This window comes from Gymnodraco acuticeps, unplaced genomic scaffold (assembly GCF_902827175.1).
Source record: "Gymnodraco acuticeps unplaced genomic scaffold, fGymAcu1.1, whole genome shotgun sequence".
NCBI classification, from domain to species: domain Eukaryota; kingdom Metazoa; phylum Chordata; class Actinopteri; order Perciformes; family Bathydraconidae; genus Gymnodraco; species Gymnodraco acuticeps.
Window position 1 is genome coordinate 138,968 of NW_022990694.1, and position 25,530 is coordinate 164,497.

Sequence of the window (25,530 nt, forward strand, 5' to 3'; positions counted from 1 at the left end):
GTCACATTTACATTAAATACTCATGTAGTTTTTGGATAAAACTGGTTTAATTGAATTATTTTTTATAGAAAATGATAGTAACAGGGTTGCGTAAAGTAACAGGGTTAAATGGCTACATTACTTTTGATTGTAGATAATGACAGAAATTAGACAAATAAATACTCAGGACAACAGAAATGTTGTCTGATAATATTTTCCAATGAAGAATCAACCCTGTTATATTATATATTATAGTAACAGGGTTGCAAATCAATGCTAATTTTAGCTTTTACCTCAGGAATTAATGCTAGCTGCACAATGTAATGCTTTTGTCAAGGAATGGACACACTTAGATATTTAACTAAAGATACATTTGAAATTAATTTGTTTTAGTCTCATAATGTGAGTAACAGGGTTGCGTTTGTATGAGTGCCACACTCCTACAAGAGTGACAAGATTGGAAATATATGAAAAATAAAAGAGTCGACTTAGTTGTGGTCTACCCATGGCACTAGCACATGGCTTGCTGTCCTTTCCTGTGTGTCATCTGACTTACGGTTTGTTCACTTCCTGTGCCAATCTAAAAAGGTTTGGGTAACAGGGTTGAACGCATGTTGAGGGACACACCTTCTGTGCAAAATTACAAGTTGATTTGACCATTACAAGAGACATATATCAATAGAATAACACCAACAAAAGTAAATACAAATAAAACCCTATTTTAAATGTTATATTTGACGCAAGTTGGTCACCAAGAAGCGGAGACAAGAGAAAAATGCCATTTTAGGGGATGTTCGAGAGCTATTTGATCATTTAAATAATATTTTGAAACCACTTTTTCTACAACTTTATATACATGTTGTCTCAAGACAAGTATGTTTAACACAACAAGTGCATGTTTTAGCTTTTTGGATTATTAGATTTCTATATGGGGGACATGAAATGTCCGCCAATTCTGGAATGACCCTTATCCTGTTAAACACACAGAAACTAAGCAATGGACAGTTTTTAAATGTTTTCTACATTGTAGATTAATACTGAAGATATGGAATGATCTCGTTTTAACCCTTTCTTGTTCACTAGATCATTCCATATGTGTTTTTTTGTTTGGATGTCTTCAGTATTAATCTACAAAGTAGAAAACTAATTTAATAAACAAAAACCATTGAATAGAAGGTGTGTCCAAACGTTTGACTGGTACTGTACATCACATCAACATTTATACAAATTAAATGTACCTTAATTCATAAACATCTATGTTTGTCCAAAAGCCTTCAGGTCGTTCCGTGTTCCGTGTTTATAGGCCTACGTGTCTCTTTGTTCAGGTGGGCGGGCCATTAGAAGGAAGGAGAACATCCTTCCTGTTTTTATTAGTTTGATTTAGGCCCAATCCCAAACCACTCCCTCGACCCTACCCCTCCGTGATGGAGTGAACTCCGTCTGTGGCCACACTCGCAGCTCAACGAGGCTCCCTCCTGTCAGATGGAGGGAGTAAATACAGCAGCAAGCTTTGGGACGGCCTCCCCTCTCTCCGGCAGAAACAGGAAATGCCGTAACTGTATGTAACAAAGGTTTCAAATCAGCATCTCTTAGACAAAAAGTTTAAATGAATAACTCAAATAAAACTCCAAACATCTTTCATTGTGTTTCAAAGCTCTTTTAGTTTTAAACCTGATGTTTATAAGCTTCTTAGTTTTTGCAACGGTCTGTAAATATACACAACTTTATAATAAAATGCACACATTTACCTTTTTCTAGACTAAACACAGGTTTGATCCTAAGTTAAAAACATGAGGTTATCATGAGGTTGTTAACATCGCAGTTTATCAGTGGATGTTTGCTGGAACTAGGCTACTTGTAAACAGCGTATTTCCTGACGGACACACACAGCGTGACTCCGGTCAGGTGGAGACCGGTCTCAAGTCAGCACCGCTGCAGACTCGCTGTTTGAGGGCTTGATAGCCCACTCCCCCTCCACACTCGTTGCTTTGGAACAGCCCTCAATATGGCGGACCCTCCGCGTGAACGCGCAAACTGAGGGGTAGGGGGCGGTTTGGGAATGGGCCTTAGTTTGACTTCACGGGGATCATGAGTGCTGGAGCGTCTGGTGAACCTGTAGAGTTTGAATGGTCTGTTGCTGCTCCCTGCTGGAGGAAATGCTGATAACAGGTGTGATGTGATCAGTAGGAGAGAGGCAGGAAGAGTCTCTTTGCAGCAGAGGTGTAAAGTAACTAAGTACATTTACTCAAGGACTTAGACTTTAGTTCCACCTGGAGTAAATCCACCAGCTACCCTGCAGTATACAAAGTCATTCAAACTAGCTGCACCTTCACCAGCTTTGAGAACACTTTCATGATCAATCATTATAAAACATATCATATATATTATTCTGAAATGGACCAATCTGCACAACGACTACTTTTACTGTCGCTACTTTCACTATATTTTGATGAGAATACTTTTCTACTTTTACTTGAGGAACATTTTGAATGCAGGACTGTTACTGTAACAGAGTATTCCTACACTCTGGTACTTCTACTTTTACTCAAGTACAAGATCTGAGTACTTCTACTTTTACTCAAGAACAAGATCTGAGTACTTCTACTTTTACTCAAGTACAAGATCTGAGTACTTCTACTTTTACTCAAGTACAAGATCTGGGTAGGCTACTTCTTTTACATGAGGAACATTTTTGAATGCAGGACTTTTACTTGAGAACAAAGTAGATTAAAATGAAGATAATTAAGTAAATCACCTCACTTATTGCTATTCAAGAACAAAAGGCTACTTGAATAAATGTAGGTCTATACTTTCCCCCACTCTGTATAATTCAGTAAACCTGTTCATTGTTTACACCGGAAATCCCCATAACACTTTCTAAATATTTACCCCCCCTCGACTATTTTCATTTCCTCGCTCCTCGGTCCTCGGTCTCACCGGAAGTTGATTTGCCTGCGCCATCTTGAGTACCGTCCCATGGCTCTTATTTCTGCCGGAGGACCGAGGATCGAGGAGCGAGGAGCGATAATCGAGGAACCACCAGACCATCCTCCGATGAAATCCTCAGATACTCGCCCCGCCCCCTTACTGTGTATCGCTCACTGATTGGACGATGCAGTGCATGCACTGATCTGATGCTTCTTGACATGAGAGCAGTTTCCCAGCGGAGTGAAGAAAATACATGAACCTCACGGGACTCACTCCTCAGTTTATACCGTGTTTTGTTTCAATTCATGTTTCATTTAGTTACAAATATGTGATCTGAACAAAAGTGGTCAAAAATCATTTTATTCATTTTTTGGAAACATTTTCATGATCGCTTTTTTCGTTTTACATTTTCATTTATTGTCTCATTTCCATTCAGTCAGTCATTAAGTGCTATTAAAATGTTAATGTGCTACATATCCACACAAACACACAAAGTGTGCAATCCAATGAATGTTAATCTAACTGGGTTTTGATAGATAACATATCTCTTTTTCTTCTCTCAATTATGTTATTTCTATTGTGCACTCTAATCAATATTAATCAAACTATTGTTCGTTTATACATTTTAAGAATGGCGTTTATCTTTTTTGAGAATTAGTTCTTATTTTATTTTATTTATTTGGGTCTACAACAGATGATACAAATGTTTGTGTCAGTAAATGTGTACTAACAGAGGCGGGGGTGTGTGTGGAAATAACGGGGACAGAGCTGCTGTCAGACGATCAGCTGTGCGGCGTCATCACAAACGGAAGTCGCTTCACGTGACGCTCCGGAGGAAAGGACGTCCCATTGCTCTTAAAACTCATTTCCCTGCTTCTCGTGGTTTCCTTGCGTCTCTCCTTGCTTCCCTGGAAGGAGGGACTAGAGGCAGGGAAACGACGCAAGTGAGGGACGCAAGGATTTCATTTAACCGACCTGAGACGGGGCCCGTGTCTTCTCCACGCTCACACCAACACTTTACACATCATAAACTACATTAAATACACACTCTTGCATTTATATTCAATCCTTAGTCTTGCAATTATAATTTGTATTTAAGTATTTGCACTTTAAAAATCCCCACGATCTTTACTTTCGGTTTTAAAGCAAGTACTTTCCCTTACCACTGCGCATGCGCATTCTGTTTCCTGGTTTACATGGAATGAGCGCGACTGCAGACCATGCTGCAGACCCTCGAGACGCAGTTTAGAAAGAAATTAGTTTCTGATCATGGTTATGTCTTTTTATCCGTCATGGTTCACTTGGTGCCTGGCTCTGGCTGTATTTCTGAGCCTGTTCCCCTGGATGGAGGAGTCTGAAGGTAATTTTGAGGATATTGGTGATAGCTGTTTCCTCTTTAGCATGATAGATGTTTCTGAAAAACATGTTGACACAGTTTAACCTGAATTAGGATGCTAATCTTCAGCTTTGATAACTAATTACATAGAAATAAATAATGTTAATTTATTTTCTGTTGCACAGTGGACCGTCTCTCAGTCACCTTTCAAACAAGTAAAATATCTGACTACTTCTACTTTTACTCAAATGGGTGATTCTCACGAAACCACCTTTGGTCATGTCTGTGAGGAATTGACAGACACAATTAATCAATTCTATATCAAACTGCATTGTGTATTGTATGTGGTACTATTGCAATTTTTGTAGTTACTTGAGGTAGTAATTCATATTTTTTTCACCATTTTTCCATGTAGAAATTCATTACCGTAATGCGAGTTACTTTTTTACATTTAACCCCAAAATATCACAATAAATCTGCACAATTTAATACATACATAAATACAACAAATTGTTGAAATGGTACATTCTTACTGGTAATATAATTATTTTGGGTCTAAGATTTATGAATTAAAATAGTTTTGGATTAATATGTGTGTCCGGAGCATGTGAAGTTCATTACAGATGCACTGCCTATTTGGCCCCATTACAATTCCTATTTGTTTAAATTAGTTTTTGTGTATACCCATAATGCATTGCATGGAAGAGAAGATGCAAGATGGCTACAAGGTAAGATGTCCTTTCAAGGTCAAGCTATAGATATGTTAAAGATTCCATTTACTGACACCCCAGTGTACACTACTAACTGTCATTACCATAATGGGGTATTATATAATGGGTTTTTTAAAGTTATTGATTCCAAAATCAATAGAAAAGTAGCTTTTATAGAGCCAGAATGATAGTGCAAATATTTCTTTTGGAGCATCATGGCTATGCTAACTATTATCATTATCATTCATTACCGTAATGCTCTGCATTCATTACCATGTCATATAGGAGGCTGTTACGGTAATGAACAAAATTGTTGCGGTAATTAAATAAATGTGTGCAGCTATGTATGGTGAGCTTTAACTATAAAGAAATAATTTATATATATTATTTGAATCTAATTTATTTAATGAATACTGAATCCCTCTTGAAATTAAGTTCAGACAAGGTGGAAAGGAAAAGGGCAGCTTCCAAGGTGAGGGTGGTGAAGCACAGAGAGAAAGTGTACAGCAACCCAGAGCTGCTGGAAGAGTACAGAAGGAAGGAAAGAGAGAGGTTAGAACAGGACATCTTCACATTGTGTGTGAGAGAGAGAGTGAGTGAGAAAGAGGGAGAGACAGAGAAAGAGAGAGCCTGAGAAAGAGAGACAGAGAGAGAGAGACTGAGCCAGTGTTTCCGCCAGGGGGCCGTCTTGCCGTCATTGGATGCCCTTTTTCAGCTCGGAGCGCCCTCAACTCGAGCCGAGGCAGCCCAAAAAAAAAAGATGTATCCGAGAGAAGATCGACCATTTTTATCGTTTAAATCAGGGGTTCCCAAAGTGTGAGGCGTGCCTCCCCTGGGGGGCGCCAGAGAGCTTCAAGGGAGGCGCAGCCGCCAGAAAAAAATAAAGAGAAACAGTGAAATCTAGCTAGTTAACTTCAGCTAAATGTATGCGAGCGGCGAAATATGGATAGATTTTTAGTGAAGTTACCTAAAGTGAGAGAGGAGACAGCGTCTGTCAGAAAACGGAGGAAGTATGACAATGATTATTTGAAGCTAGGATTTTCATGGACCGGTCCTGATGACACTCCACTGCCACAGTGCGTTATCTGCAACGAGGTGCTAGCTAATGACAGTATGAGACCATGTAAACTCCGGGTCATATTGAGACGAAACACCCATGTTTGGTGACCAAGCCACAGGAGTTTTTTGACCGGAAGCTCAAGGAATTGCAGTCACAGAAAAATGTCATTGACACATTTAGCACTGTGAATACAAAGGCAACCGAAGCATCATACCGAGTGGCGTTACGGATAGCTAAGGCAGGTAAACCTCACAACATTGGTGAAACGTTACTCCTCCCTGCTGCTAAAGACATCTCCGTCTCAACTATTTCTCTCCGAGTGCAACGTATGAGGAAGCTGCCATCCTTAACCTCAACATGTTTAAAACATAAAGAGGTTTAAAAAAGCTATTGTTTAATGTTTTAAGGAGGTGACGCTCAGCCAATCAAAAAATAGGAAGGTAGCGAAAACAGAGCATTTTATGACATTTTCTCACCTTACATTTTCTCTTTGAAATGCAATTGAATACCCCTGCATTATAGCAACAACAACAATAATAATAGGGAGGGGGGGCGCGGCTGTGATTATGTTCTCTGAGGGGAGGCTCACCTTCCCACACTTTGGGAACCCCTGGTTTAAATGACAAAAAGGAAAATGACATCCCTCTGTTGGAGGGGCAAAGGAGGCTGGTGGGATCTTTTTCGCCGCCAGCAAAGCCGGTTCCTGTGACGGAAAAAGTGTACTGCCAGCGAGCCTTGCCGTTGGCTCTCAGCCCGAGCCTGAGTTGCCGCCATCCTAGTCTCCGCCAGCATCCCCCGCCCGTGCAGGTGCCCCGGGGCCGGAGTTGTCGTCATCTAGCCTCCCACCCCATCCAGAGCCTACGCCATCTGACAATGTCACTTCTACACCCGTAAGCCACGAAGCGAAACCGGTCAGCCACAACAAAAGGAAGTTTGTCGGAACCTGGAAAATGAAGTTCCCGTGGTTGTGCTATAACAAACAAAGTCATAAAATGTATTGCACACTATGTGTAAGGGAAAAAAAGCACAACGTGTTCACCGCGGGGACGTCCAACTTCAGGGTGAAGACTATAGAGATGCACATAAAGGGGGTGGATCACAAAGCAGTGCTAGATGCACAGCATTTACGAAGAAACAACGTTCAAGTTGCCGTTAATCAAATGGTCTGTGCCAGATCAAAGGCGGTAATTGCGGCCAAGAGGAACGTGTATTACCTGGCAAAAGAACTGTTGCTGACACACAAACACAAAAGCTTGAATGAACTGTGCATTCTGCAGGAACGCTCTCACAACGACATAGTGCAGGACATGCAGTGCGCCGTAATGTGCTGAAGGAGGATTTCATTGCAAAGTTAAATAACTCAACATTCTACTTTTACTCAAGTACAAGACTTGAGTACTTCTACTTTTACTCAAGTACAAGATCTGAGTACTTCTACTTGTACTCAAGTACAAGATCTGAGTACTTCTACTTTTACTCAAGCACAAGGTCTGAGTACTTTTACTCAAGATCTGAGTACTTCTACTTTTACTCAAGATCTGAGTACTTCTACTTTTACTCAAGTACAAGACCTGAGTACTTCTACTTTTACTCAAGTACAAGACCTGAGTACTTCTACTTTTACTCAAGTACAAGATCTGAGTACTTCTACTTGTACTCAAGTACAAGATCTGAGTACTTCTACTTTTACTCAAGCACAAGGTCTGAGTACTTTTACTCAAGATCTGAGTACTTCTACTTTTACTCAAGATCTGAGTACTTCTACTTTTACTCAAGATCTGAGTACTTCTACTTTTACTCAAGTACAAGACCTGAGTACTTCTACTTTTACTCAAGTACAAGACCTGAGTACTTCTACTTTTACTCAAGTACAAGATCTGAGTACTTCTACTTTTACTCAAGTACAAGATCTGAGTACTTCTACTTTTACTCAAATACAAGATCTGAGTACTTCTACTTTTACTCAAGCACAAGGTCTGAGTACTTCTACTTTTACTCAAGTACAAGATCTGAGTACTTCTACTTTTACTCAAGTACAAGATCTGAGTACTTCTACTTGTACTCAAGTACAAGATCTGAGTACTTCTACTTTTACTCAAGCACAAGGTCTGAGTACTTCTACTTTTACTCAAGATCTGAGTACTTCTACTTTTACTCAAGATCTGAGTACTTCTACTTTTACTCAAGTACAAGACCTGAGTACTTCTACTTTTACTCAAGTACAAGATCTGAGTACTTCTACTTGTACTCAAGTACAAGATCTGAGTACTTCTACTTTTACTCAAGTACAAGATCTGAGTACTTCTACTTTTACTCAAGATCTGAGTACTTCTACTTTTACTCAAGATCTGAGTACTTCTACTTTTACTCAAGTACAAGATCTGAGTACTTCTACTTTTACTCAAGCACAAGGTCTGAGTACTTCTACTTTTACTCAAGATCTGAGTACTTCTACTTTTACTCAAGTACAAGACCTGAGTACTTCTACTTTTACTCAAGTACAATATCTGAGTACTTCTACTTTTACTCAAGTACAAGACCTGAGTACTTCAACTTTTACTCAAGCACAAGGTCTGAGTACTTCTACTTTTACTCAAGTACAAGACCTGAGTACTTCTACTTTTACTCAAGCACAAGGTCTGAGTACTTCTACTTTTACTCAAGTACAAGACCTGAGTAAATGTATGTGCATAATGAGATGTGTAATCCCTGTGGAACTGTTGCAGCGGCGACACCCCGTACAGAGTTAAACGTTTAAATGGGGAACAAATTAATAAAAGTCCATCTTACTTGTACTCAAGTACAAGATCTGAGTACTTCTACTTTTACTCAAGCACAAGGTCTGAGTACTTCTACTTTTACTCAAGATCTGAGTACTTCTACTTTTACTCAAGATCTGAGTACTTCTACTTTTACTCAAGTACAAGACCTGAGTACTTCTACTTTTACTCAAGTACAAGATCTGAGTACTTCTACTTGTACTCAAGTACAAGATCTGAGTACTTCTACTTTTACTCAAGTACAAGATCTGAGTACTTCTACTTTTACTCAAGATCTGAGTACTTCTACTTTTACTCAAGATCTGAGTACTTCTACTTGTACTCAAGTACAAGATCTGAGTACTTCTACTTTTACTCAAGCACAAGGTCTGAGTACTTCTACTTTTACTCAAGATCTGAGTACTTCTACTTTTACTCAAGTACAATATCTGAGTACTTCTACTTTTACTCAAGTACAAGACCTGAGTACTTCAACTTTTACTCAAGCACAAGGTCTGAGTACTTCTACTTTTACTCAAGTACAAGACCTGAGTACTTCTACTTTTACTCAAGCACAAGGTCTGAGTACTTCTACTTTTACTCAAGTACAAGATCTGAGTACTTCTACTTTTACTCAAGTACAAGACCTGAGTACTTCTACTTTTACTCAAGCACAAGGTCTGAGTACTTCTACTTTTACTCAAGTACAAGACCTGAGTAAATGTATGTGCATAATGAGATGTGTAATCCCTGTGGAACTGTTGCAGCGGCGACACCCCGTACAGAGTTAAACGTTTAAATGGGGAACAAATTAATAAAAGTCCATCTTAAAACAAACAACCAGATATTTCAGAGCAAAGTCCCACCCTCCTCTTCGTCAAACACAAAACCGGCGTGCAACAGGTGACCTAAATACCAAATAAACCACACCTGTGTGACAATTGCCGTCAGTGATAAACAAATACAATTAAATGTGGTGTAAACAAATAATGATAATAATATAAATTATAAGCAATGGCAATTTAAGGTGTGTGTGTGTGTGTGTGTGTGTGTGTGTGTGTGTGTGTGTGTGTGTGTGTGTGTGTGTGTGTGTGTGTGTGTGTGTGTGTGTGTGTGTGTGTGTGTGTGTGTGTGTGTGTGTGTGTGTGTGTGTGTGTGTGTGTGTGTGTGTGTGTGTGTGTGTGTGTGTGTGTGTGTGTGTGTGTGTGTGTGTGTGTGTGTGTGTGTGTGTGTGTGTGTGTGTGTGTGTGTGTGTGTGTGTGTGTGTGTGTGTGTGTGTGTGTGTGTGTGTGTGTGTGTGTGTGTGTGTGTGTGTGTGTGTGTGTGTGTGTGTGTGTGTGTGTGTGTGTGTGTGTGTGTGTGTGTGTGTGTGTGTGTGTGTGTGTGTGTGTGTTTCATTCAAGTTGACGTATCCCTATATTTCCACAGGTCGGCCTCAGTTGGTTGGTTCCTCTGAGCCAATCAGGGCTCCTGTGGGTGGTGATGTCCTCCTGCCGTGTGTTGTGCAGCCTCAGATCAACATGGAGGATTTGAAGGTGATGTGGTGGAGGCCCGACATCCCTGTTGACCCAAACAGGTACTGCGGCGGCTAGATTACCATTCAATTACGCTTCGTCATGACGTGTACACATAATAAAAGTCCGTACCAAAGTTAAAGTTTCAGGATATTTAATAAAGCAAATAAACCAACAACAGAAGCATCCAGTCAACCACAGATCTCAGAGCTCAACCATAATGTCTCCTACAGGTACGTTCACCTGCACCTTGAACACCAGCATCAGGAGGCCCAGACGATGCCGTCGTACGCTGGGAGGACGGAGATGTTCGCAGACGGCCTCAAACTCGGGAACGTTTCCCTCCGGATCAGAAACCTGAAGCCCTCTGATGACGGGAGTTACAGATGTATCATCTCACACCTGGGGATTGCTACCACCATAAAGCTGGAAGTCTTTGGTACGTTTGTGTTTTTACAAATATAAAATCTATTGCGTCATCATTCGTGTTTTTGGTCGACTAAAAGATGCAAACTTGTCCACATTCTTCAAGCCCTTGCACACACCGTGTAGCAAATGTGTTATCCAGCATGGTTTGTACATATGTTTAATGATAATTCATTATAATGAACAACTGTTGCTTTTTCAGAACCGATCTCTGATGACACTTTGACGACCACACAGTTTCCAGGAAATCTCCAAACTCCAGATCCAAAAAATGAGACTGATGTCAAAGGTAAGAAGGAGAGAACAAAGTGAAGAGTTTTAAGACGGTCTGTTGTGTGGCAGTTACTGAAGACGTTGTCTCTTTGGGTTTTAGTTGGTCAGCACAATTGGAGCTCGTGGGTCGTGGTTCTGTCTATCTGCGCCTTGTTGGTCGTGGCTGTTGGAGCTGGTGGATGTTTCCTGAAACACAAGTGTCAAAGACGACATGTAAGTCAGAAGGAAACATGTGTTGCTGCTTCTTGAGTGTATTCTGACTGAACGTCTCTAGAGGGAGACAGTTTAATAATTATTATTAATTGTTAATTATTGTAAGTCAGAAGGAAATTAGCATTTAGTTTAGAGTTTGTATCTTCATACCAAGTGTTGAGCACAAAACAAAACAACTAGCACAAACAGATAGTGAAAACAAAGCGGCAATGCTATAGGAGCCTAACGGTGTACTCTTAGACTCATTTTGTTTTCTTTGTACTGTTTCTGTTTCTGATTGTATGTAAAGCGTCTAGTTTGGGCATTAGGAAAAGCGCTATCAAAGTCCAATGTATTATTATTATTATTGTACTTTTTCTTATCACAGTAAATGTAGCGTGTGTGTGCATTAAGAGCTTTGATACCCCACAGATTGATCACTAAAAACTAACTCACTGACGGTGATCTACCAGCACTAATGAAGTTAGTCCGGATATCACTAATGTTAAACGGGATCAAACTCGCCGTTACTTGAATTACTGGACAGTTTTCTGACGTTAGCTATGTAGCCAAGTTAGCTCAGTTACTCTCCTACACTGTAAACGTCAGCAATAAGGTGCGGACGGTGCCCCCCCCAATGCTGTCAGTGTCTTATTTTATAAAATGATGTAAAAAGTATGTAATGTAATACAAATATATATTTTCTCCTACCTTGTGAGTGCCTTCTTCAAAAAGTGTTAAAAGTATAAATGAATATAATCTTTAGTCCTGTGGTGTTTAGATATGGCATGTTTATTTATTATGATTAGAACAAACCGTAAAGGACCGTTCAGCGCGGAGAACCTCGTGATGAGAACACGTTCTCCCCTCAGACACAAAACATCTGCAGACACCAAAATACACATCTCCAACATTTTAAAAACGTGACGTCACAGAGCGTGGGTTCACGGAGAGGATTGGGGCAACGAGAAAAGGGGATTTTACTAAAAGTATGTTTTTCTCGAAACAAACACTTTCTAAAAAAAAAATGTTTCAGAACATTTTTTGATTTTTCTGAGGAATTCTCAGAATTTTTACTTTAATCCCTGAATTACTAAAACATGTGAGAATTCTGGGATTTTATTGACAAAAAAACAATTTTTTTCTTTTCAGAATTCTGAGTTCTGATTTTCTGGAGAAAAAGAAATCTGAAAAAAATGCAGTTTTCTTTTCCGGGATAAAACTAAATGTATACCTTATTAATTGTGATTTTCCCCTGACTTTAATTTCACGATTCACTCTCATCTCCGTCTTCCTTTGATAACATATGACGAGTGTGCATATGTTCATTCAACCTTGAAAGGCGGTATATACATTTAATATATTATTATTATTAATAATATTATTAGAGGGTTCACTGGTCGCTGTCTTCGTCCCAGGAGGAGGTGAAGCCTTCGGCTCCCCAAAACGCCTCGTTGGAGATTTCTCATCTTCCTGGGTATCGTGACATATCGATACCCAGTAACCACGCCCAGAGCTATGGCAGTTCAAAACCGTATCCAGTCATGCCAACGAGGGTCTGATCCTGTATTGTGAGGGGAAATCTTCAATGTATGCCTTACCGAGGGCAGAACCACGACGAAGTCAGTGGTTGACATTTCTTGTTAACGCAGTTCCTTCAGATGTTCGAGTCGGTATTGTACTGTGTGCGCGGCATTTCACGGACCAAAGCTTTGCAAACATTGCAGCGTTTCATGCCGGATATGCTCAGCGTAGGACACTGAAGGACGATGCTGTTCCTACTTTGTTTGGACCAGCGGGAGATTCGGGTACACAACCTGTAAGTATTCATTGTTGTTTGTGTATTTATGATGTTTAAAACAAACAAGGTATCTACCACGACTGTTTAAATGGGTAAGCGTTTTTCGGGCTGCTAAGCCATTGACACAGTGCTAACTGTGCTAACTAAGTTGCTAGCGTTTCCATGATGGTTTCCATATATCAACTCCAATGCCAGGATATGGCCTTACATGTATCTCATATAGGGTTGCCAACTGTCCCGTATTAGCCGGGACGCCCCGTATTTGAGCCAAAAGGGGCGTGTCCCGTACGGGACTTTGTTTGTCCCGGTGTCAGTACCAGATATGTTCGGGCTACCAGATATGTTCGGGTGTATTTCCGTCGCATCCGTCATATCCGTCATATACTCACCTCCCTCTGCTCCCAGCGCTCTGCTGCCACACACCGGCCGTCTGCGGAACTGCAGCCGGAGGAACTCGGGACAGCTTGTTATGTGTGGGGTGCTCTGGTGGGGTCCCATGTACTTGTGCACATAAATAATGTTTCTAATTATTTACAATTAAAAAATAAATATATTCTGCGTTACTTTAGCCAACACTTTTATAAGGCCACTAGAGTAGATAATTACGAAATGTGGAGATAGAATACATATCTTTCAGGTTGTTATTTTGTCATTATGTTTAATGTTTTATTTACCTTTTAGTATTTTTATATAGTATCTGAACTTTGGAGAGGAGTTGGGAGACACACGACACATCAAATCACAACTACAGATCAAGGCGAAGCGAATGGAAGTACTCCCATACTCCTAGCGTGAAAATGTTTGTGAAAACGTGTGCAAAGTCTCCGAAAATCCTAAAAATAAGCCCATATTTGAATTCATCATAAAAAATGATGGCCCTCTTGAGTTGCCGTAAAATATGACGAATATGACACGGATGACGGATGCGACGGAAATACACCCGAACATATCTGGTAGCCCGAACATATCTGGTACTGACGTGTCAGTACCAGATATGTTCGGGCTACCAGATATGTTATTTCCGTCGCATCCGTCATATTCGTCATATTTTACGGCAACTCAAGAGGGCCATCACGGTCAAATTCTGAACATTTAAACATAGCCGACACTTCATTCTTTAGTTTGTCCGTTATTATATGTAGAAGATTATACTTTTTCCCCGTCATGTTGTTTCCATAGCAACAACTTCAAACAGGCATAGCCTACACTTCATTCTTTACTTTGTCCGTTATTATATTATGTAGAAGATATTAATTTTTTCTCCGTCATGTTGTTTCCATAGCAACAACTTCAAACAATAACAACTAACCGCTAGCCGCAAAGCTAGCTTCACAGCCACTGCTCCGTTTTCGGAGACTTTGCACACGTTTTTCACAAACATTTTCACACGCTAGGAGTACTTCCACTAGCTTCGTCTTGATCTGTAGATGTGATTTGATGTGTCGTGTGTCCCCCAACTCCTCTCCAAAGTTCAGATATATAATAAAATACTCAGGGGAGTTTCCTGAATTGTCATGCCAAGCACTAAGCCCTGGGTAAATTAAGAGGCTGATCTCGGGCACTTTTGTCCACTTTCCCTGGTGGTCGAAACTCAAGCCATACATCCCTGGAATCGTCTCAGAGAGTAGATGATCAGTGGGGCCTTTTTTTTACTGAATGATGTGTTTTTTTATGATGAATTCAAATATGGGCTTATTTTTAGGATTTTCGGAGACTTTGCACACGTTTTCACAAACATTTTCACGCTAGGAGTATGGGAGTACTTCCATTCGCTTCGCCTTGATCTGTAGATGTGATTTGATGTGTCGTGTGTCTCCCAACTCCTCTCCAAAGTTCAGATACTATATAAAAATACTAAAAGGTAAATAAAACATTAAACATAATGACAAAATAACAACCTGAAATATATGTATTCTATCTACACATTTCGTAATTATCTAATCTAGTGGCCTTATAAAAGTGTTGGCTAAAGTAACGCAGAATATATATATTTTTTAATTGTAAATAATTAGAAACATTATTTATGTGCACAAGTACATGGGACCACACCATAGCACCCCACACATAACAAGCTGTCCCGAGTTCCTCCGGCTGCAGTTCCGCAGACGGCCGGTGTGTGGCAGCAGAGCGCTGGGAGCAGAGGGAGGTGTGTATATGACGGATATGACGGGCGACGGAAATACACCCGAACATATCTGGTAGCCCGAACATATCTGGTACTGACACCGGACTCCCGTGTAAAGGGAAAAATAAAAAATATTTTTCTGTTTGCGCGCAATACAGTGTGTCTGGCTGCGTGCTTGTGTGTTTGTGTGCTATATGTGAAGGGCGCTAGGATCGCTCAGTTGACCGGGCAGGCACAATGCTCGCACGTGTGTGTGTGTGAGATTTTCTCCGGTGGGCCGCGGGCGCGGCATCATTGTTTGTGTGGCGTGTGTGCGTGTGTGAGAGTCAGTCAGCTGATTGCTGGGTTGGTTGAAGGATAACATTAAGTCTAATAATGATGTACCGTGAATGTTCACATCATGTATACTTTGCATTACTTAATACAATTTTTCAAATATTTAATTTTGGACAAAATAGCCAATTGTACATCGAGGTGCCCAGATGTCCCTAGTGCCCACCTATCCGATTTGAACATGCTGATGTACAATGTGATGTAGTAGCCTAATGCAGGTGTAAGACCATTGTGTTTGTATTGTGTTATAGGTATGTATAGGTTTCTATGCATTTTGAGGGTTTTGGGGGGTTTGACCCCCAAAAACATTTTCGAACCCTAGGGGCTGGCTCCCCCAAAATAATTAAATAACATAACCCTAACCTAACCCTAAAACCGAAATAAACAAAAAAAAGTAACTAAATCCGCCAGAAACCCGAAAATCTTCGCGCGCTCGCATGCCTGTGTCCCGTTTCTCCATTTCTGGAAGTTGGCAACCCTAATCTCATAGCAGGAGAACGTCTTCATTCACACACGAAATACTCATAGACAGTATACTCCGGGTGATTTACCGTACGGTCAGTCGCGTTCCTAGCGTGTATGCTACCGAGCTAAACAAGAAGGCTACCTAGAGCGAGCCAGCTACAATGAATGACCGAACGTATCAGACTACCCGTATAAGATTGCAATTGTAAACATGTTCTTGCTAGCCTAATATGAACCACTAGCTTTTGTTCATAGTAGGTCAGCATATTACACTGAACAACTAGCAAACGTAGGTTAGCATATTAATCTAGCTGGCAAGCTAACGAACATAAAACAACTAAGTTTCTCTAATATTTTGTGATTTCCATTTTATTTCGTTAGGAAAGTGTTGCTTTTTAGGAAATTGACTGTTTTCATCGGATACAAAATGAATTGTATGAATATTATGTGTATCTTTCTTAGAGTACATCACAGCAGGACCCCGGTGCCCCCCACCGCTCCAGTACAGTCGGATGCCAGGCCGTACACAGACTGTTTCTGTGGGAACACAGACTGTGAAATGTAAAGTGTCCGCCGTTTCAGTTGCTACACAGTTGTCCTGGGGAACACTGAAGTCGGCACACGTGAGAAGCAAAGGTAGACTATAACACTGACTTTTTTTTATTTGAGATACATTACCTTAATTGTGCTTTTATTACATGTACAGCACTTTGGCTCGACCAAAAATCGTTTTTAAATGTGCTCTATAAATAAAACGACACATTTGATATTATTGTATATCACATAAATACTGTTATGTGGACTACAGGAAATACAGTGCTGTGTGTAGGTTTTTCTAAATATATCATGAATTAATTTGTCAGGTGTACACACGTTGTGTTTGTATTACAAAATGTATTAGTGTATTATATAATGTACAAAGTATTTATGCACTTTTCCCTTTTATCAACAGGCATCCAGGCCACGGTGTCTTTCAAAAGTGTTGGCACTGAAACTTCCACCTACCCAGAATTCGTGGATTAGTGGAGCGCTAGTGGAGCGCATAAAGCTTAACAGACTCTTCACGCTAACGAAGGATCACTTCGAGGCTACTGTCCCTCAGCTCCTGCCTCTCTGTTGGACTCTGTCACAGCGGGCTACTGCTGCGGAGCGCATAAAGCAGACTCTTCACAACGAAGGAACACTTCTTCAGGGCAGGGAAGGGTACGCAGTCTACTGTCCCGCAGCTGCTGCCTCTCTGTTGGACTCCGGTACTGCACATTACTCACGAGACGTTGTAAAAGGTGGGGGGCGAACGCACTAACGCCACAGTCACTCCCGTCGTGCGGGCCGGATGAGAATGTCTGGCGGGCCGGGTGTGGCCCGCGGGCCGCCAGTTGATGGTCACTGATATACAGTGTATATTTACACATGTTCATTTTGTACATTTCTAAAAATAAATGTTGATGGAAATACTTGGTAGCCTTTCTTCCCTGAATTATTTGCTCCTATAACAAATCATGATTTGATTTTTCATCAAATACAGTAGTAGTTTATTGCAGGTAAGAATAACTTACTCTTCTTCCGTTCTACGCCTCAAAGGTCCATAATCAAACCTGTACATGTTATGGAGGTTCTGCGGGGTGTATGGGTTGAGACAGTTTGGCTCTAGTCCTGGGTGCTGTACCATGCACATAATAGGTGCTGGGACTTGGTTCATTCGTGTTACAACCTATAGAAAGGTAAGATATTTGTAACATAACACGTTTAGCAATTAAACCAACTATGGCAAGGTTTACAAAATAAACATTCAATTACTAAGGAAGAAATAAAACGGCATATAAAGTCTATTAACTTGACAAATATGTACGCTGTATATAATGTTGTGCGCTACTGTTGGTGTTTTCAGCTAGCTGGCTACATAATGTAACTCAGCGAGGCTACCTTTCTAATTTCTTTGCAGCAGACGTTTTCCTCTTCGGGAGGCATCATGGCGCAGTTTCCACAAGTGCACCTAAATCACAACAGTTGTAGGTACAGTTCGGTTAGTTAGCGGGACGGAGGGAGGAAGGGGTGAGGAGGCCCGTGTGCTCCGTGTTCTCCGGAGGAACCGCAGAGCCGAAGTACGTCTCGTTGGGACCGAGGAACGTATGACCTGCCGCGGTGAGAGAGATTTACTATGCATTGTTATTATTGTTTTTGTTTAAAGTAGTGAGTGTTAAATCTCTTTTTTTCGAAAATATGTTTTTTTTATTTTAGATTTAAATCTGAAAATGTTTCCCCATGTCATAAATTCTCAAGACACTTAATTATGTGTCAAACCAAAACCAGGCTTATATTTACATGATAGTCATAGTGAATTCAAATATTAATTAAATGTACAGACATTTTATTTTAAGTTTGATTTTCTTTTTTAACAATTATGATTTATAGTTTAATATTTACAGATTCTGATCTATGAACTATGAACTGACGGTTGGCCTGTTTTCCATCATCATTATTATAGAAAATAAGTCAATATTGTAAAATTATTAATATATGTTTTAATATATTTTTACTTGAGTGAAAGAAGTTATGCAACTTTTGAAAAAAGTCTGTTATAAGTCATTATTTAGAATATTTATTTTTATAAATAGATTATCAAAATAGTTAATCTGATCATCTCCTTATATATAAAATATAAAACTACATTCATATACCACACATGTTTTCAAAGGCTTTGAGAATATAGCTTTATTGATAAATACAAATATATAATTTCATATAATAGACACAATATAGGTTTCTCAGGTGCAGTGGGAGAAACGGGCTCTCAGTGGTCGGTGTGTTTGTACTGCAGACTGGTTCCATGGTTCAGAGGCAGCATGCTGTTGGAGAGAGAGCCAGAATAACACCAGCAACACAGACAGGACTACAGACAGACACACACACACACACACACACACACACACACACACACACACACACACACACACACACACACAGAAGGAGAGAGAGACAGACACAAAGACAGATTTATTTAAGAGGACATATTCTGCTGATGTTCAGGTGTATATGAGTATTTAGTGTCTCTACTTTAAAGAGTCCTCTCCTGCTGATGTTCAGGTGTATATCAGTGTGTAGTGTCTCTACTTTAAAGAGTCCTCTCCTGCTGATGTTCAGGTGTGTATCAGTATGTAGTGTCTCTACTTTAAAGAGTCCTCTCCTGCTGATGTTCAGGTGTATATCAGTGTGTAGTGTCTCTACTTTAAAGAGTCCTCTCCTGCTGATGTTCATGTGTATATCAGTATGTAGTGTCTCTACTTTAAAGAGTCCTCTCCTGCTGATGTTCAGGTGTATATTGTAATGGAAACTTCTGTGTCGCTATGCAGTGGGAGTCACCGACTCAGGAAGGAGACACGGGAAGAGCAGTAGCTTTGATGTCAAACACATGATGGTTTATTTGGAGTTAACGGCCGGAGGATTCACATCACAAGTCCAAGAGTCAGAGGTTCTGACTTCACGGTAGAGTTGCCACGTCAATTCTGGAGAGCCTCTCTCTTGCCAGCCCATCTAACTGGTTTCGCAGAGAGTAAACAACATATTTGAGGAGATAGCCTAAACAGTGTGGGAACACAGAGCTACTTGCCTCGGACACTTATGACCTCGAAGATTTTACCTTGGAGTCCACAAATACAGAGAAGGAAGTGTCCCAGTGTACCCACAACACAGACCATCTGTGACCCAGTATTGACCGGTCACAGAATGGGAACAATAACATTATTGGCTAAGCCGCCTGTGTCCTTAAAGAAGGTAAACAGACATCAAGGTTTGTCCTGTATGTTACTAATTGGCGTCTTATGATAATTATTTCCACAACAGTCCTCTCTTTTTATCATTTATGATAACCTAAAAACATTAGTCTAATAATAATTTGGTCAATAATTAACTCAATAGGCGTCTCCAGATTCGAGTGTGGTCTCACCTTACATTAATTACATCACAAAGTGGAATAAGATTGAAACATTCAATCACAATGATTGATACAGCCAATCATAATAGGAAAAATCATCTCTCATCAGTGTTTGATCATCTTTTGTCAAAAGCATAATAATGAACACACATAAAACACAGGTGCACAATGGCTAAATATTTGTTTTTAAACTAATATATTTTATCATTGTGCACCTGTGTTTTATGTGTGTTCATTATTATGCTTTTGACAAAAGATGATCAAACACTGATGAGAGATGATTTTTCCTATTATGATTGGCTGTATCAATCATTGTGATTGAATGTTTCAATCTTATTCCACTTTGTGATGTAATTAATGTAAGGTGAGACCACACTCGAATCTGGAGAGCCTCTCTCTTGCCAGCCCATCTAACTGGTTTCGCAGAGAGTAAACAACATATTTGAGGAGATAGCCTAAACAGTGTGGGAACACAGAGCTACTTGCCTCGGACACTTATGACCTCGAAGATTTTACCTTGGAGTCCACAAATACAGAGAAGGAAGTGTCCCAGTGTACCCACAACACAGACCATCTGTGACCCAGTATTGACCGGTCACAGAATGGGAACAATAACATTATTGGCTAAGCCGCCTGTGTCCTTAAAGAAGGTAAACAGACATCAAGGTTTGTCCTGTATGTTACTAATTGGCGTCTTATGATAATTATTTCCACAACATATATCAGTATGTAGTGTCTTTACTTTAAAGAGTCCTCTCCTCCTGATGTTCAGGTGTATATCAGTATGTAGTGTCTCTACTTTAAAGAGTCCTCTCCTGCTGATGTTCAGGTGTATATCAGTATGTAGTGTCTCTACTTTAAAGAGTCCTCTCCTGCTGATGTTGAGGTGTATATCAGTATGTAGTGTCTCTACTTTAAAGAGTCCTCTCCTGCTGATGTTCAGGTGTATATCAGTATGTAGTGTCTCTACTTTAAAGAGTCCTCTCCTGCTGATGTTCAGGTGTATATCAGTATGTAGTGTATCTACTTTAAAGAGTCCTCTCCTGCTGATGTTCAGGTGTATATCAGTATGTACACTGTAAAAAAAAAACTCGTAAAAAAACGGTCAAAGTACTGGCAGCAGCGGCTGCCAAACAAAAACCCTTAAATTAAAGTAAAATACTTTAACTGAAATAAAGTGAATAAGCCATTAATTTACAGGAATTGTCCTTAAAGATTTTACAGGAAAACACTGTAATTTTACAGATTTATACTCTCTTTTTACAGTCAATAACCTTAAATAAAAGTACATCACTCATACTTCTACAGGCAAATACTCTAATTTTATAGATGTATCCTCTCTTTTTACAGTCAATAACATTTAATAAAAGTACAGCACTAATATTTTAACGTGCAAACACTGTAATTTTACAGATTTATCCTCTCTTTTTAGTCAATAACATTTAATAAAAGTACAGCACTAAAACTTCTACGGGCAAAAAACCCGTAAAAAAACGGTCAAATGACTGGCAGCAGCGGCTGCCAAACAAAAAACATTAAATTAAAGTAAAAATACTTTAACTGAAATAAAGTGCAAAAGCAATTAGTATACAGAAATTGTCCTTAAAGATTTTAGAGGAAACTTTCCTCTCTTTTCAAAATCCATTGTCTTAAAATGTTACATTAAAATACCTTAAATAAAGTTCTGATGAGAAAAACAGTTTACATTTTTTTTTATTAGATTTGTATGATCAAACACTAAAATAAATACAGAACCTAAAGTTAGAATACTGTTATCTTACAGCTTTTTTCTAACATTTTCCAATCAAACAGGTTCAACAAAATGACATCACAAAATGTTCTGTAGGAAACAATTACTCTGAAAACTTAAAATGAGTGCTGTCAAAATTATCGCGTTAACGGCGGTAATTCATTTTTTTAATTAATTGCGTTAAAATATTTAACGCATTTAACGCATGTGCAGAATGGCCCGCCCCATACGTGCCACCAGTGGCAGCGCCAGGGTATGGCTGGGGTAGGCTACACCCATACCAAGAAATGGCTTAGCCCCACCATGACAAATGATGTTAAAGGAAGCAAAATAAAGTCTGCCAACTCGCGGAGTAAATTGCACAGACAGCAGTTAGTAAGATTGATTTCAGTAGCCACGGTTTTGAAAACTTTTGTCACGTAGTGATCGTCTTCTCAATAGAACATCTTTGATAACGGCGTGGTGTTGTTGCAGGAAGTCCCGACGGAGAATACTTTTGCTGTAGTACAGGGGTGCACATAACTGGTACGCAGGTTATGTGCGTAATCTGAAATGCGTACCGTCACTTGTGTCACAAAGCGCATTTGCTTACCGACGTACTTGTGAAGCTTTTCCAGAAGGCGGTTAGATCACCGGACGAGAGTCGGTCTCCGTGTGCACAGACAGGGCTGCTGTTAACGTCGGTCTGTACAACGGAATTGTGCCCAAACTACGCCAACCGGCTGCGGAGGGAGACTCTCTCTCTCCCCCCCTTCACTGGAGAACTGCGCTAAAACAGCTGATCACAACGTTCACACTCTGTGGTCACGAAGTACTCCACTAGCCGCCCCTGTAGGGTAATGAATATTGGCTGCAAAAAACTTGAGGCCCAATCATGTTTCCTTTGTCCATTCTGCGCTACTGTAGACGTGGCAGTGCAACCTAGAGGACAAACCGATCAGAATCAGAAACGGGTTTATTGCCAGGTAGGTTCACACGTACGAGGAATTTGACTAGGTGTCGTGTACCACGACACCTGGACACACGACATACAAATAAAAAAAATTAAAAAGTACACAGATAGCGAACTATATTAAGAACACTGTAATAAAAATATAGTAAGATAGAAATAAAATAAAGCAGTAACTTACATCGAAATAGAATGCAATAAATTATAGAATATAAAATATGTGCAGTAAGCAATATTTAAACATTGCATTATTTACCATCCTGTGATCTCCATTATGTAATGCATAGAGTCTGCGTTGTGGCTGAGGTAAAGTGTCAGTGGGGGGGGGGGGCCTTGTTGAGGTGGCGAGAGGTTCTGGTCCTGATGGAGAGAGGTTCTGGTCCTGATGGAGAGAGGTGTTGGTCCTGATGGAGAGAGGTTTTGGTCCTGATGGAGAGAGGTTTTGGTCCTGATGGAGAGAGGTTTTGGTCCTGATGGAGAGAGGTTTTGGTCCTGATGGAGAGAGGTTTTGGTCCTGATGGAGAGAGGTTCTGGTCCTGATGGAGAGAGGTTCTGGTCCTAATGGAGAGAGGTGTTGGTCCTGATGGAGAGAGGTGTTGGTCCTGATGGAGAGAGGTTCTGGTCCTGAGGGAGAGAGGTGTTGGTCCTGATGGAGAGAGGTTCTGGTCCTGATGGAGAGAGGTGTTGGTCCTGATGGAGAGAGGTTTTGGTCCTGATGGAGAGAGGTTTTGGTCCTGATGGAGAGAGGTTTTGGTCCTGATGGAGAGAGGTTTTGGTCCTGATGGAGAGAGGTTTTGGTCCTGATGGAGAGAGGTTCTGGTCCTGATGGAGAGAGGTTCTGGTCCTAATGGAGAGAGGTGTTGGTCCTGATGGAGAGAGGTGTTGGTCCTGATGGAGAGAGGTTCTGGTCCTGAGGGAGAGAGGTGTTGGTCCTGATGGAGCGCAGCCTCCAGCCAGAGGGTTGTGTTGAAGGCAGAGCTGAAGTCCACAAACAGGATCCTGGCGTAGGTTCCTGCTGTGTCCAGGTGCTGGAGGAGGAAGTGAAGTGATAACTATTAGTAAACCATAATGATGGATGTTATTATCAGCAGCTGCCAATAGATCCCCTACATCTTGTATGATGGACCTTTGAAGCACAAGCACGCACTATTGTGGGAACAATCAAACGCACCCTCCCAGGCACTGCGTGTTAGCGAAGTACAACTGGGATTTCGAAGAGGAAGATATGCTTGGTCAATTCTTAATAAAAAATAAAAACCAACAAATTGAGCACTTGAGTTTTCATTAGCAGCGCCTAGCTACAGCTGCGGAGCTTTGGTAAATACCGCTAACAGTCCATTTCCTTAAAATGGTACATATCGCTGAATCTATATTTTTATCTTCAGGTGATGAAATCTGCATAATGTTCCTGTACAATAAGATTCGAGCATTTTGTAATACAGTGAGGAAATTCAAGACCAGTAAATATTGATTGATTAAACAACACTAAATAAAATGTTAGTGTTTTCTTCAAACTCAGACTCTCTGCTGCGGCTGTACCTTAAAGACAAAACAATTGTCTGATGATCTTTGTTGAACAAGGTCTGATTGTCCTGTACATGTACAATGTGGGGTATTTTTAAATACTTTACTAAACCACATTCAATATTATGTTAAGACACAAGTTAGTTATTACTCACATATCAAAGTATTTTCATCTGCAAGAATAGCTGGGTGCTGCCTGGAGAGACTGATGAGGGACACAGGCTGGCGTCAGCAGCTTTCCACACAAAACCATCACATCTTCTCTTCCATAGTCCTCACTGTCCACTGGTGCTCTGTCAAAAGAGTGAACATCACAGCTGTCATGTTAACCCTTTGTTACACAACATACAACCAACATGTGTCAAAAGTGACCCGAATTAGTTTTAATTGTAAATATCTTTGCAATAAATTACTTTAACCATTCAGGATCCCAGGTATTCCTCAATTAACATGTTTTGGATCAACACCAATTCTAAATTTGTATTTGTCCCTTTCTTACTTTTTGAATAAAAATCATGTTTGTATCACTACACTTCTAAGGCACAACATGGGTCAAACATTACCCGTATTCTTTTGCTATGTTATTTCATGCATGGCTGAGTGTTTCTTTACTATACATTTTCAAAAATAATTAATTTTAGCAGTGATTTGGACCAAGCATGTATGATGTAGTAATACAACAAGTATTTTAGTTCACAGTGTGACATTAGCTAGTCATGTTAGCGTGTAATATATAGAGCAGAGCTAACTAGCAAGTTAGCCGAACGTTAGCGGTTAGCTGTTTATGCTATGCTAGCTGTTGGCTACTGAACATTAACAAACTAGATTCCGCTGTAAGAAAGCTGTGAAACTTTACATTAAACTTGGCGACAACACTGTGACACCCCACTGCATGTTTATGTGTAATTCTCCCGTGTTGGAGACGAGAGGGTGGGGGGGCAGCACTGCAATAAGATGTAAACTAACGTTAGCAGCCGCATGTTAAGCCGGGTTTCCCGGGCGCAACATCTTGCAAGAAACAGCATCTCAGGGATTCTTAACATTTAACAACCTATTAATTATGCATACCAACTTAACGGGAAGAAACTCAGCTAACTAGAAGAAGAAACGTAACCTTAAATAAAAAATAAAACATTCACAAACTAAGTAAGGATTATCTAAATACATGTTTAACTCCATTACAGTTGCAGGACTCACCAGATCTCAAGTCTTCTGTTCTTTGTTGACGTCCCGATGCTCATATTTAACGTGTAGATGTAAAACGATCCCGATATGAATCCATAAACTAAACTCCTGTAGCAGACACACAGACAGCTGTAGCTCGCAGGAGGAGACCCGCTCAAACTGACTTGGATGTTTCAAATGTGAACGACAGGCGCGGACAGTTCTCATTGGCAGGTTTCTTCGATTATGTTTATATTAACCAATCAGGAGTGTTGTGGACTCATTCCAAACATGCCTGACTTGTCTGCCGT

The 25,530-nt window shown here is 40.2% G+C and overlaps 1 protein-coding gene and 1 long non-coding RNA gene across 2 annotated transcripts; one reads left to right on the forward strand and one right to left on the reverse strand.

Annotated features, from left to right (window-relative positions):
* Positions 1-4,135: 4,135 nt before the first annotated feature.
* On the forward strand, positions 4,136-11,887 carry LOC117555673 (myelin-oligodendrocyte glycoprotein-like). The gene is made up of 5 exons (XM_034230621.1): positions 4,136-4,267; positions 10,201-10,348; positions 10,520-10,725; positions 10,915-11,001; positions 11,086-11,887. Exons 1-5 carry the CDS (start codon positions 4,177-4,179, stop codon positions 11,232-11,234), a joined length of 681 nt encoding a protein of 226 aa, XP_034086512.1. The 5' UTR covers positions 4,136-4,176; the 3' UTR covers positions 11,235-11,887.
* Positions 11,888-23,419: 11,532 nt separating this feature from the next.
* LOC117555674 lies at positions 23,420-25,375 on the reverse strand. Its single transcript, XR_004570432.1, has 3 exons — positions 25,253-25,375; positions 24,211-24,348; positions 23,420-23,559 (listed from the first exon to the last, which is right to left on the reverse strand). It is a non-coding gene; the product is annotated as an uncharacterized LOC117555674 (long non-coding RNA).
* Between the last annotated feature and the right edge of the window lie 155 nt (positions 25,376-25,530).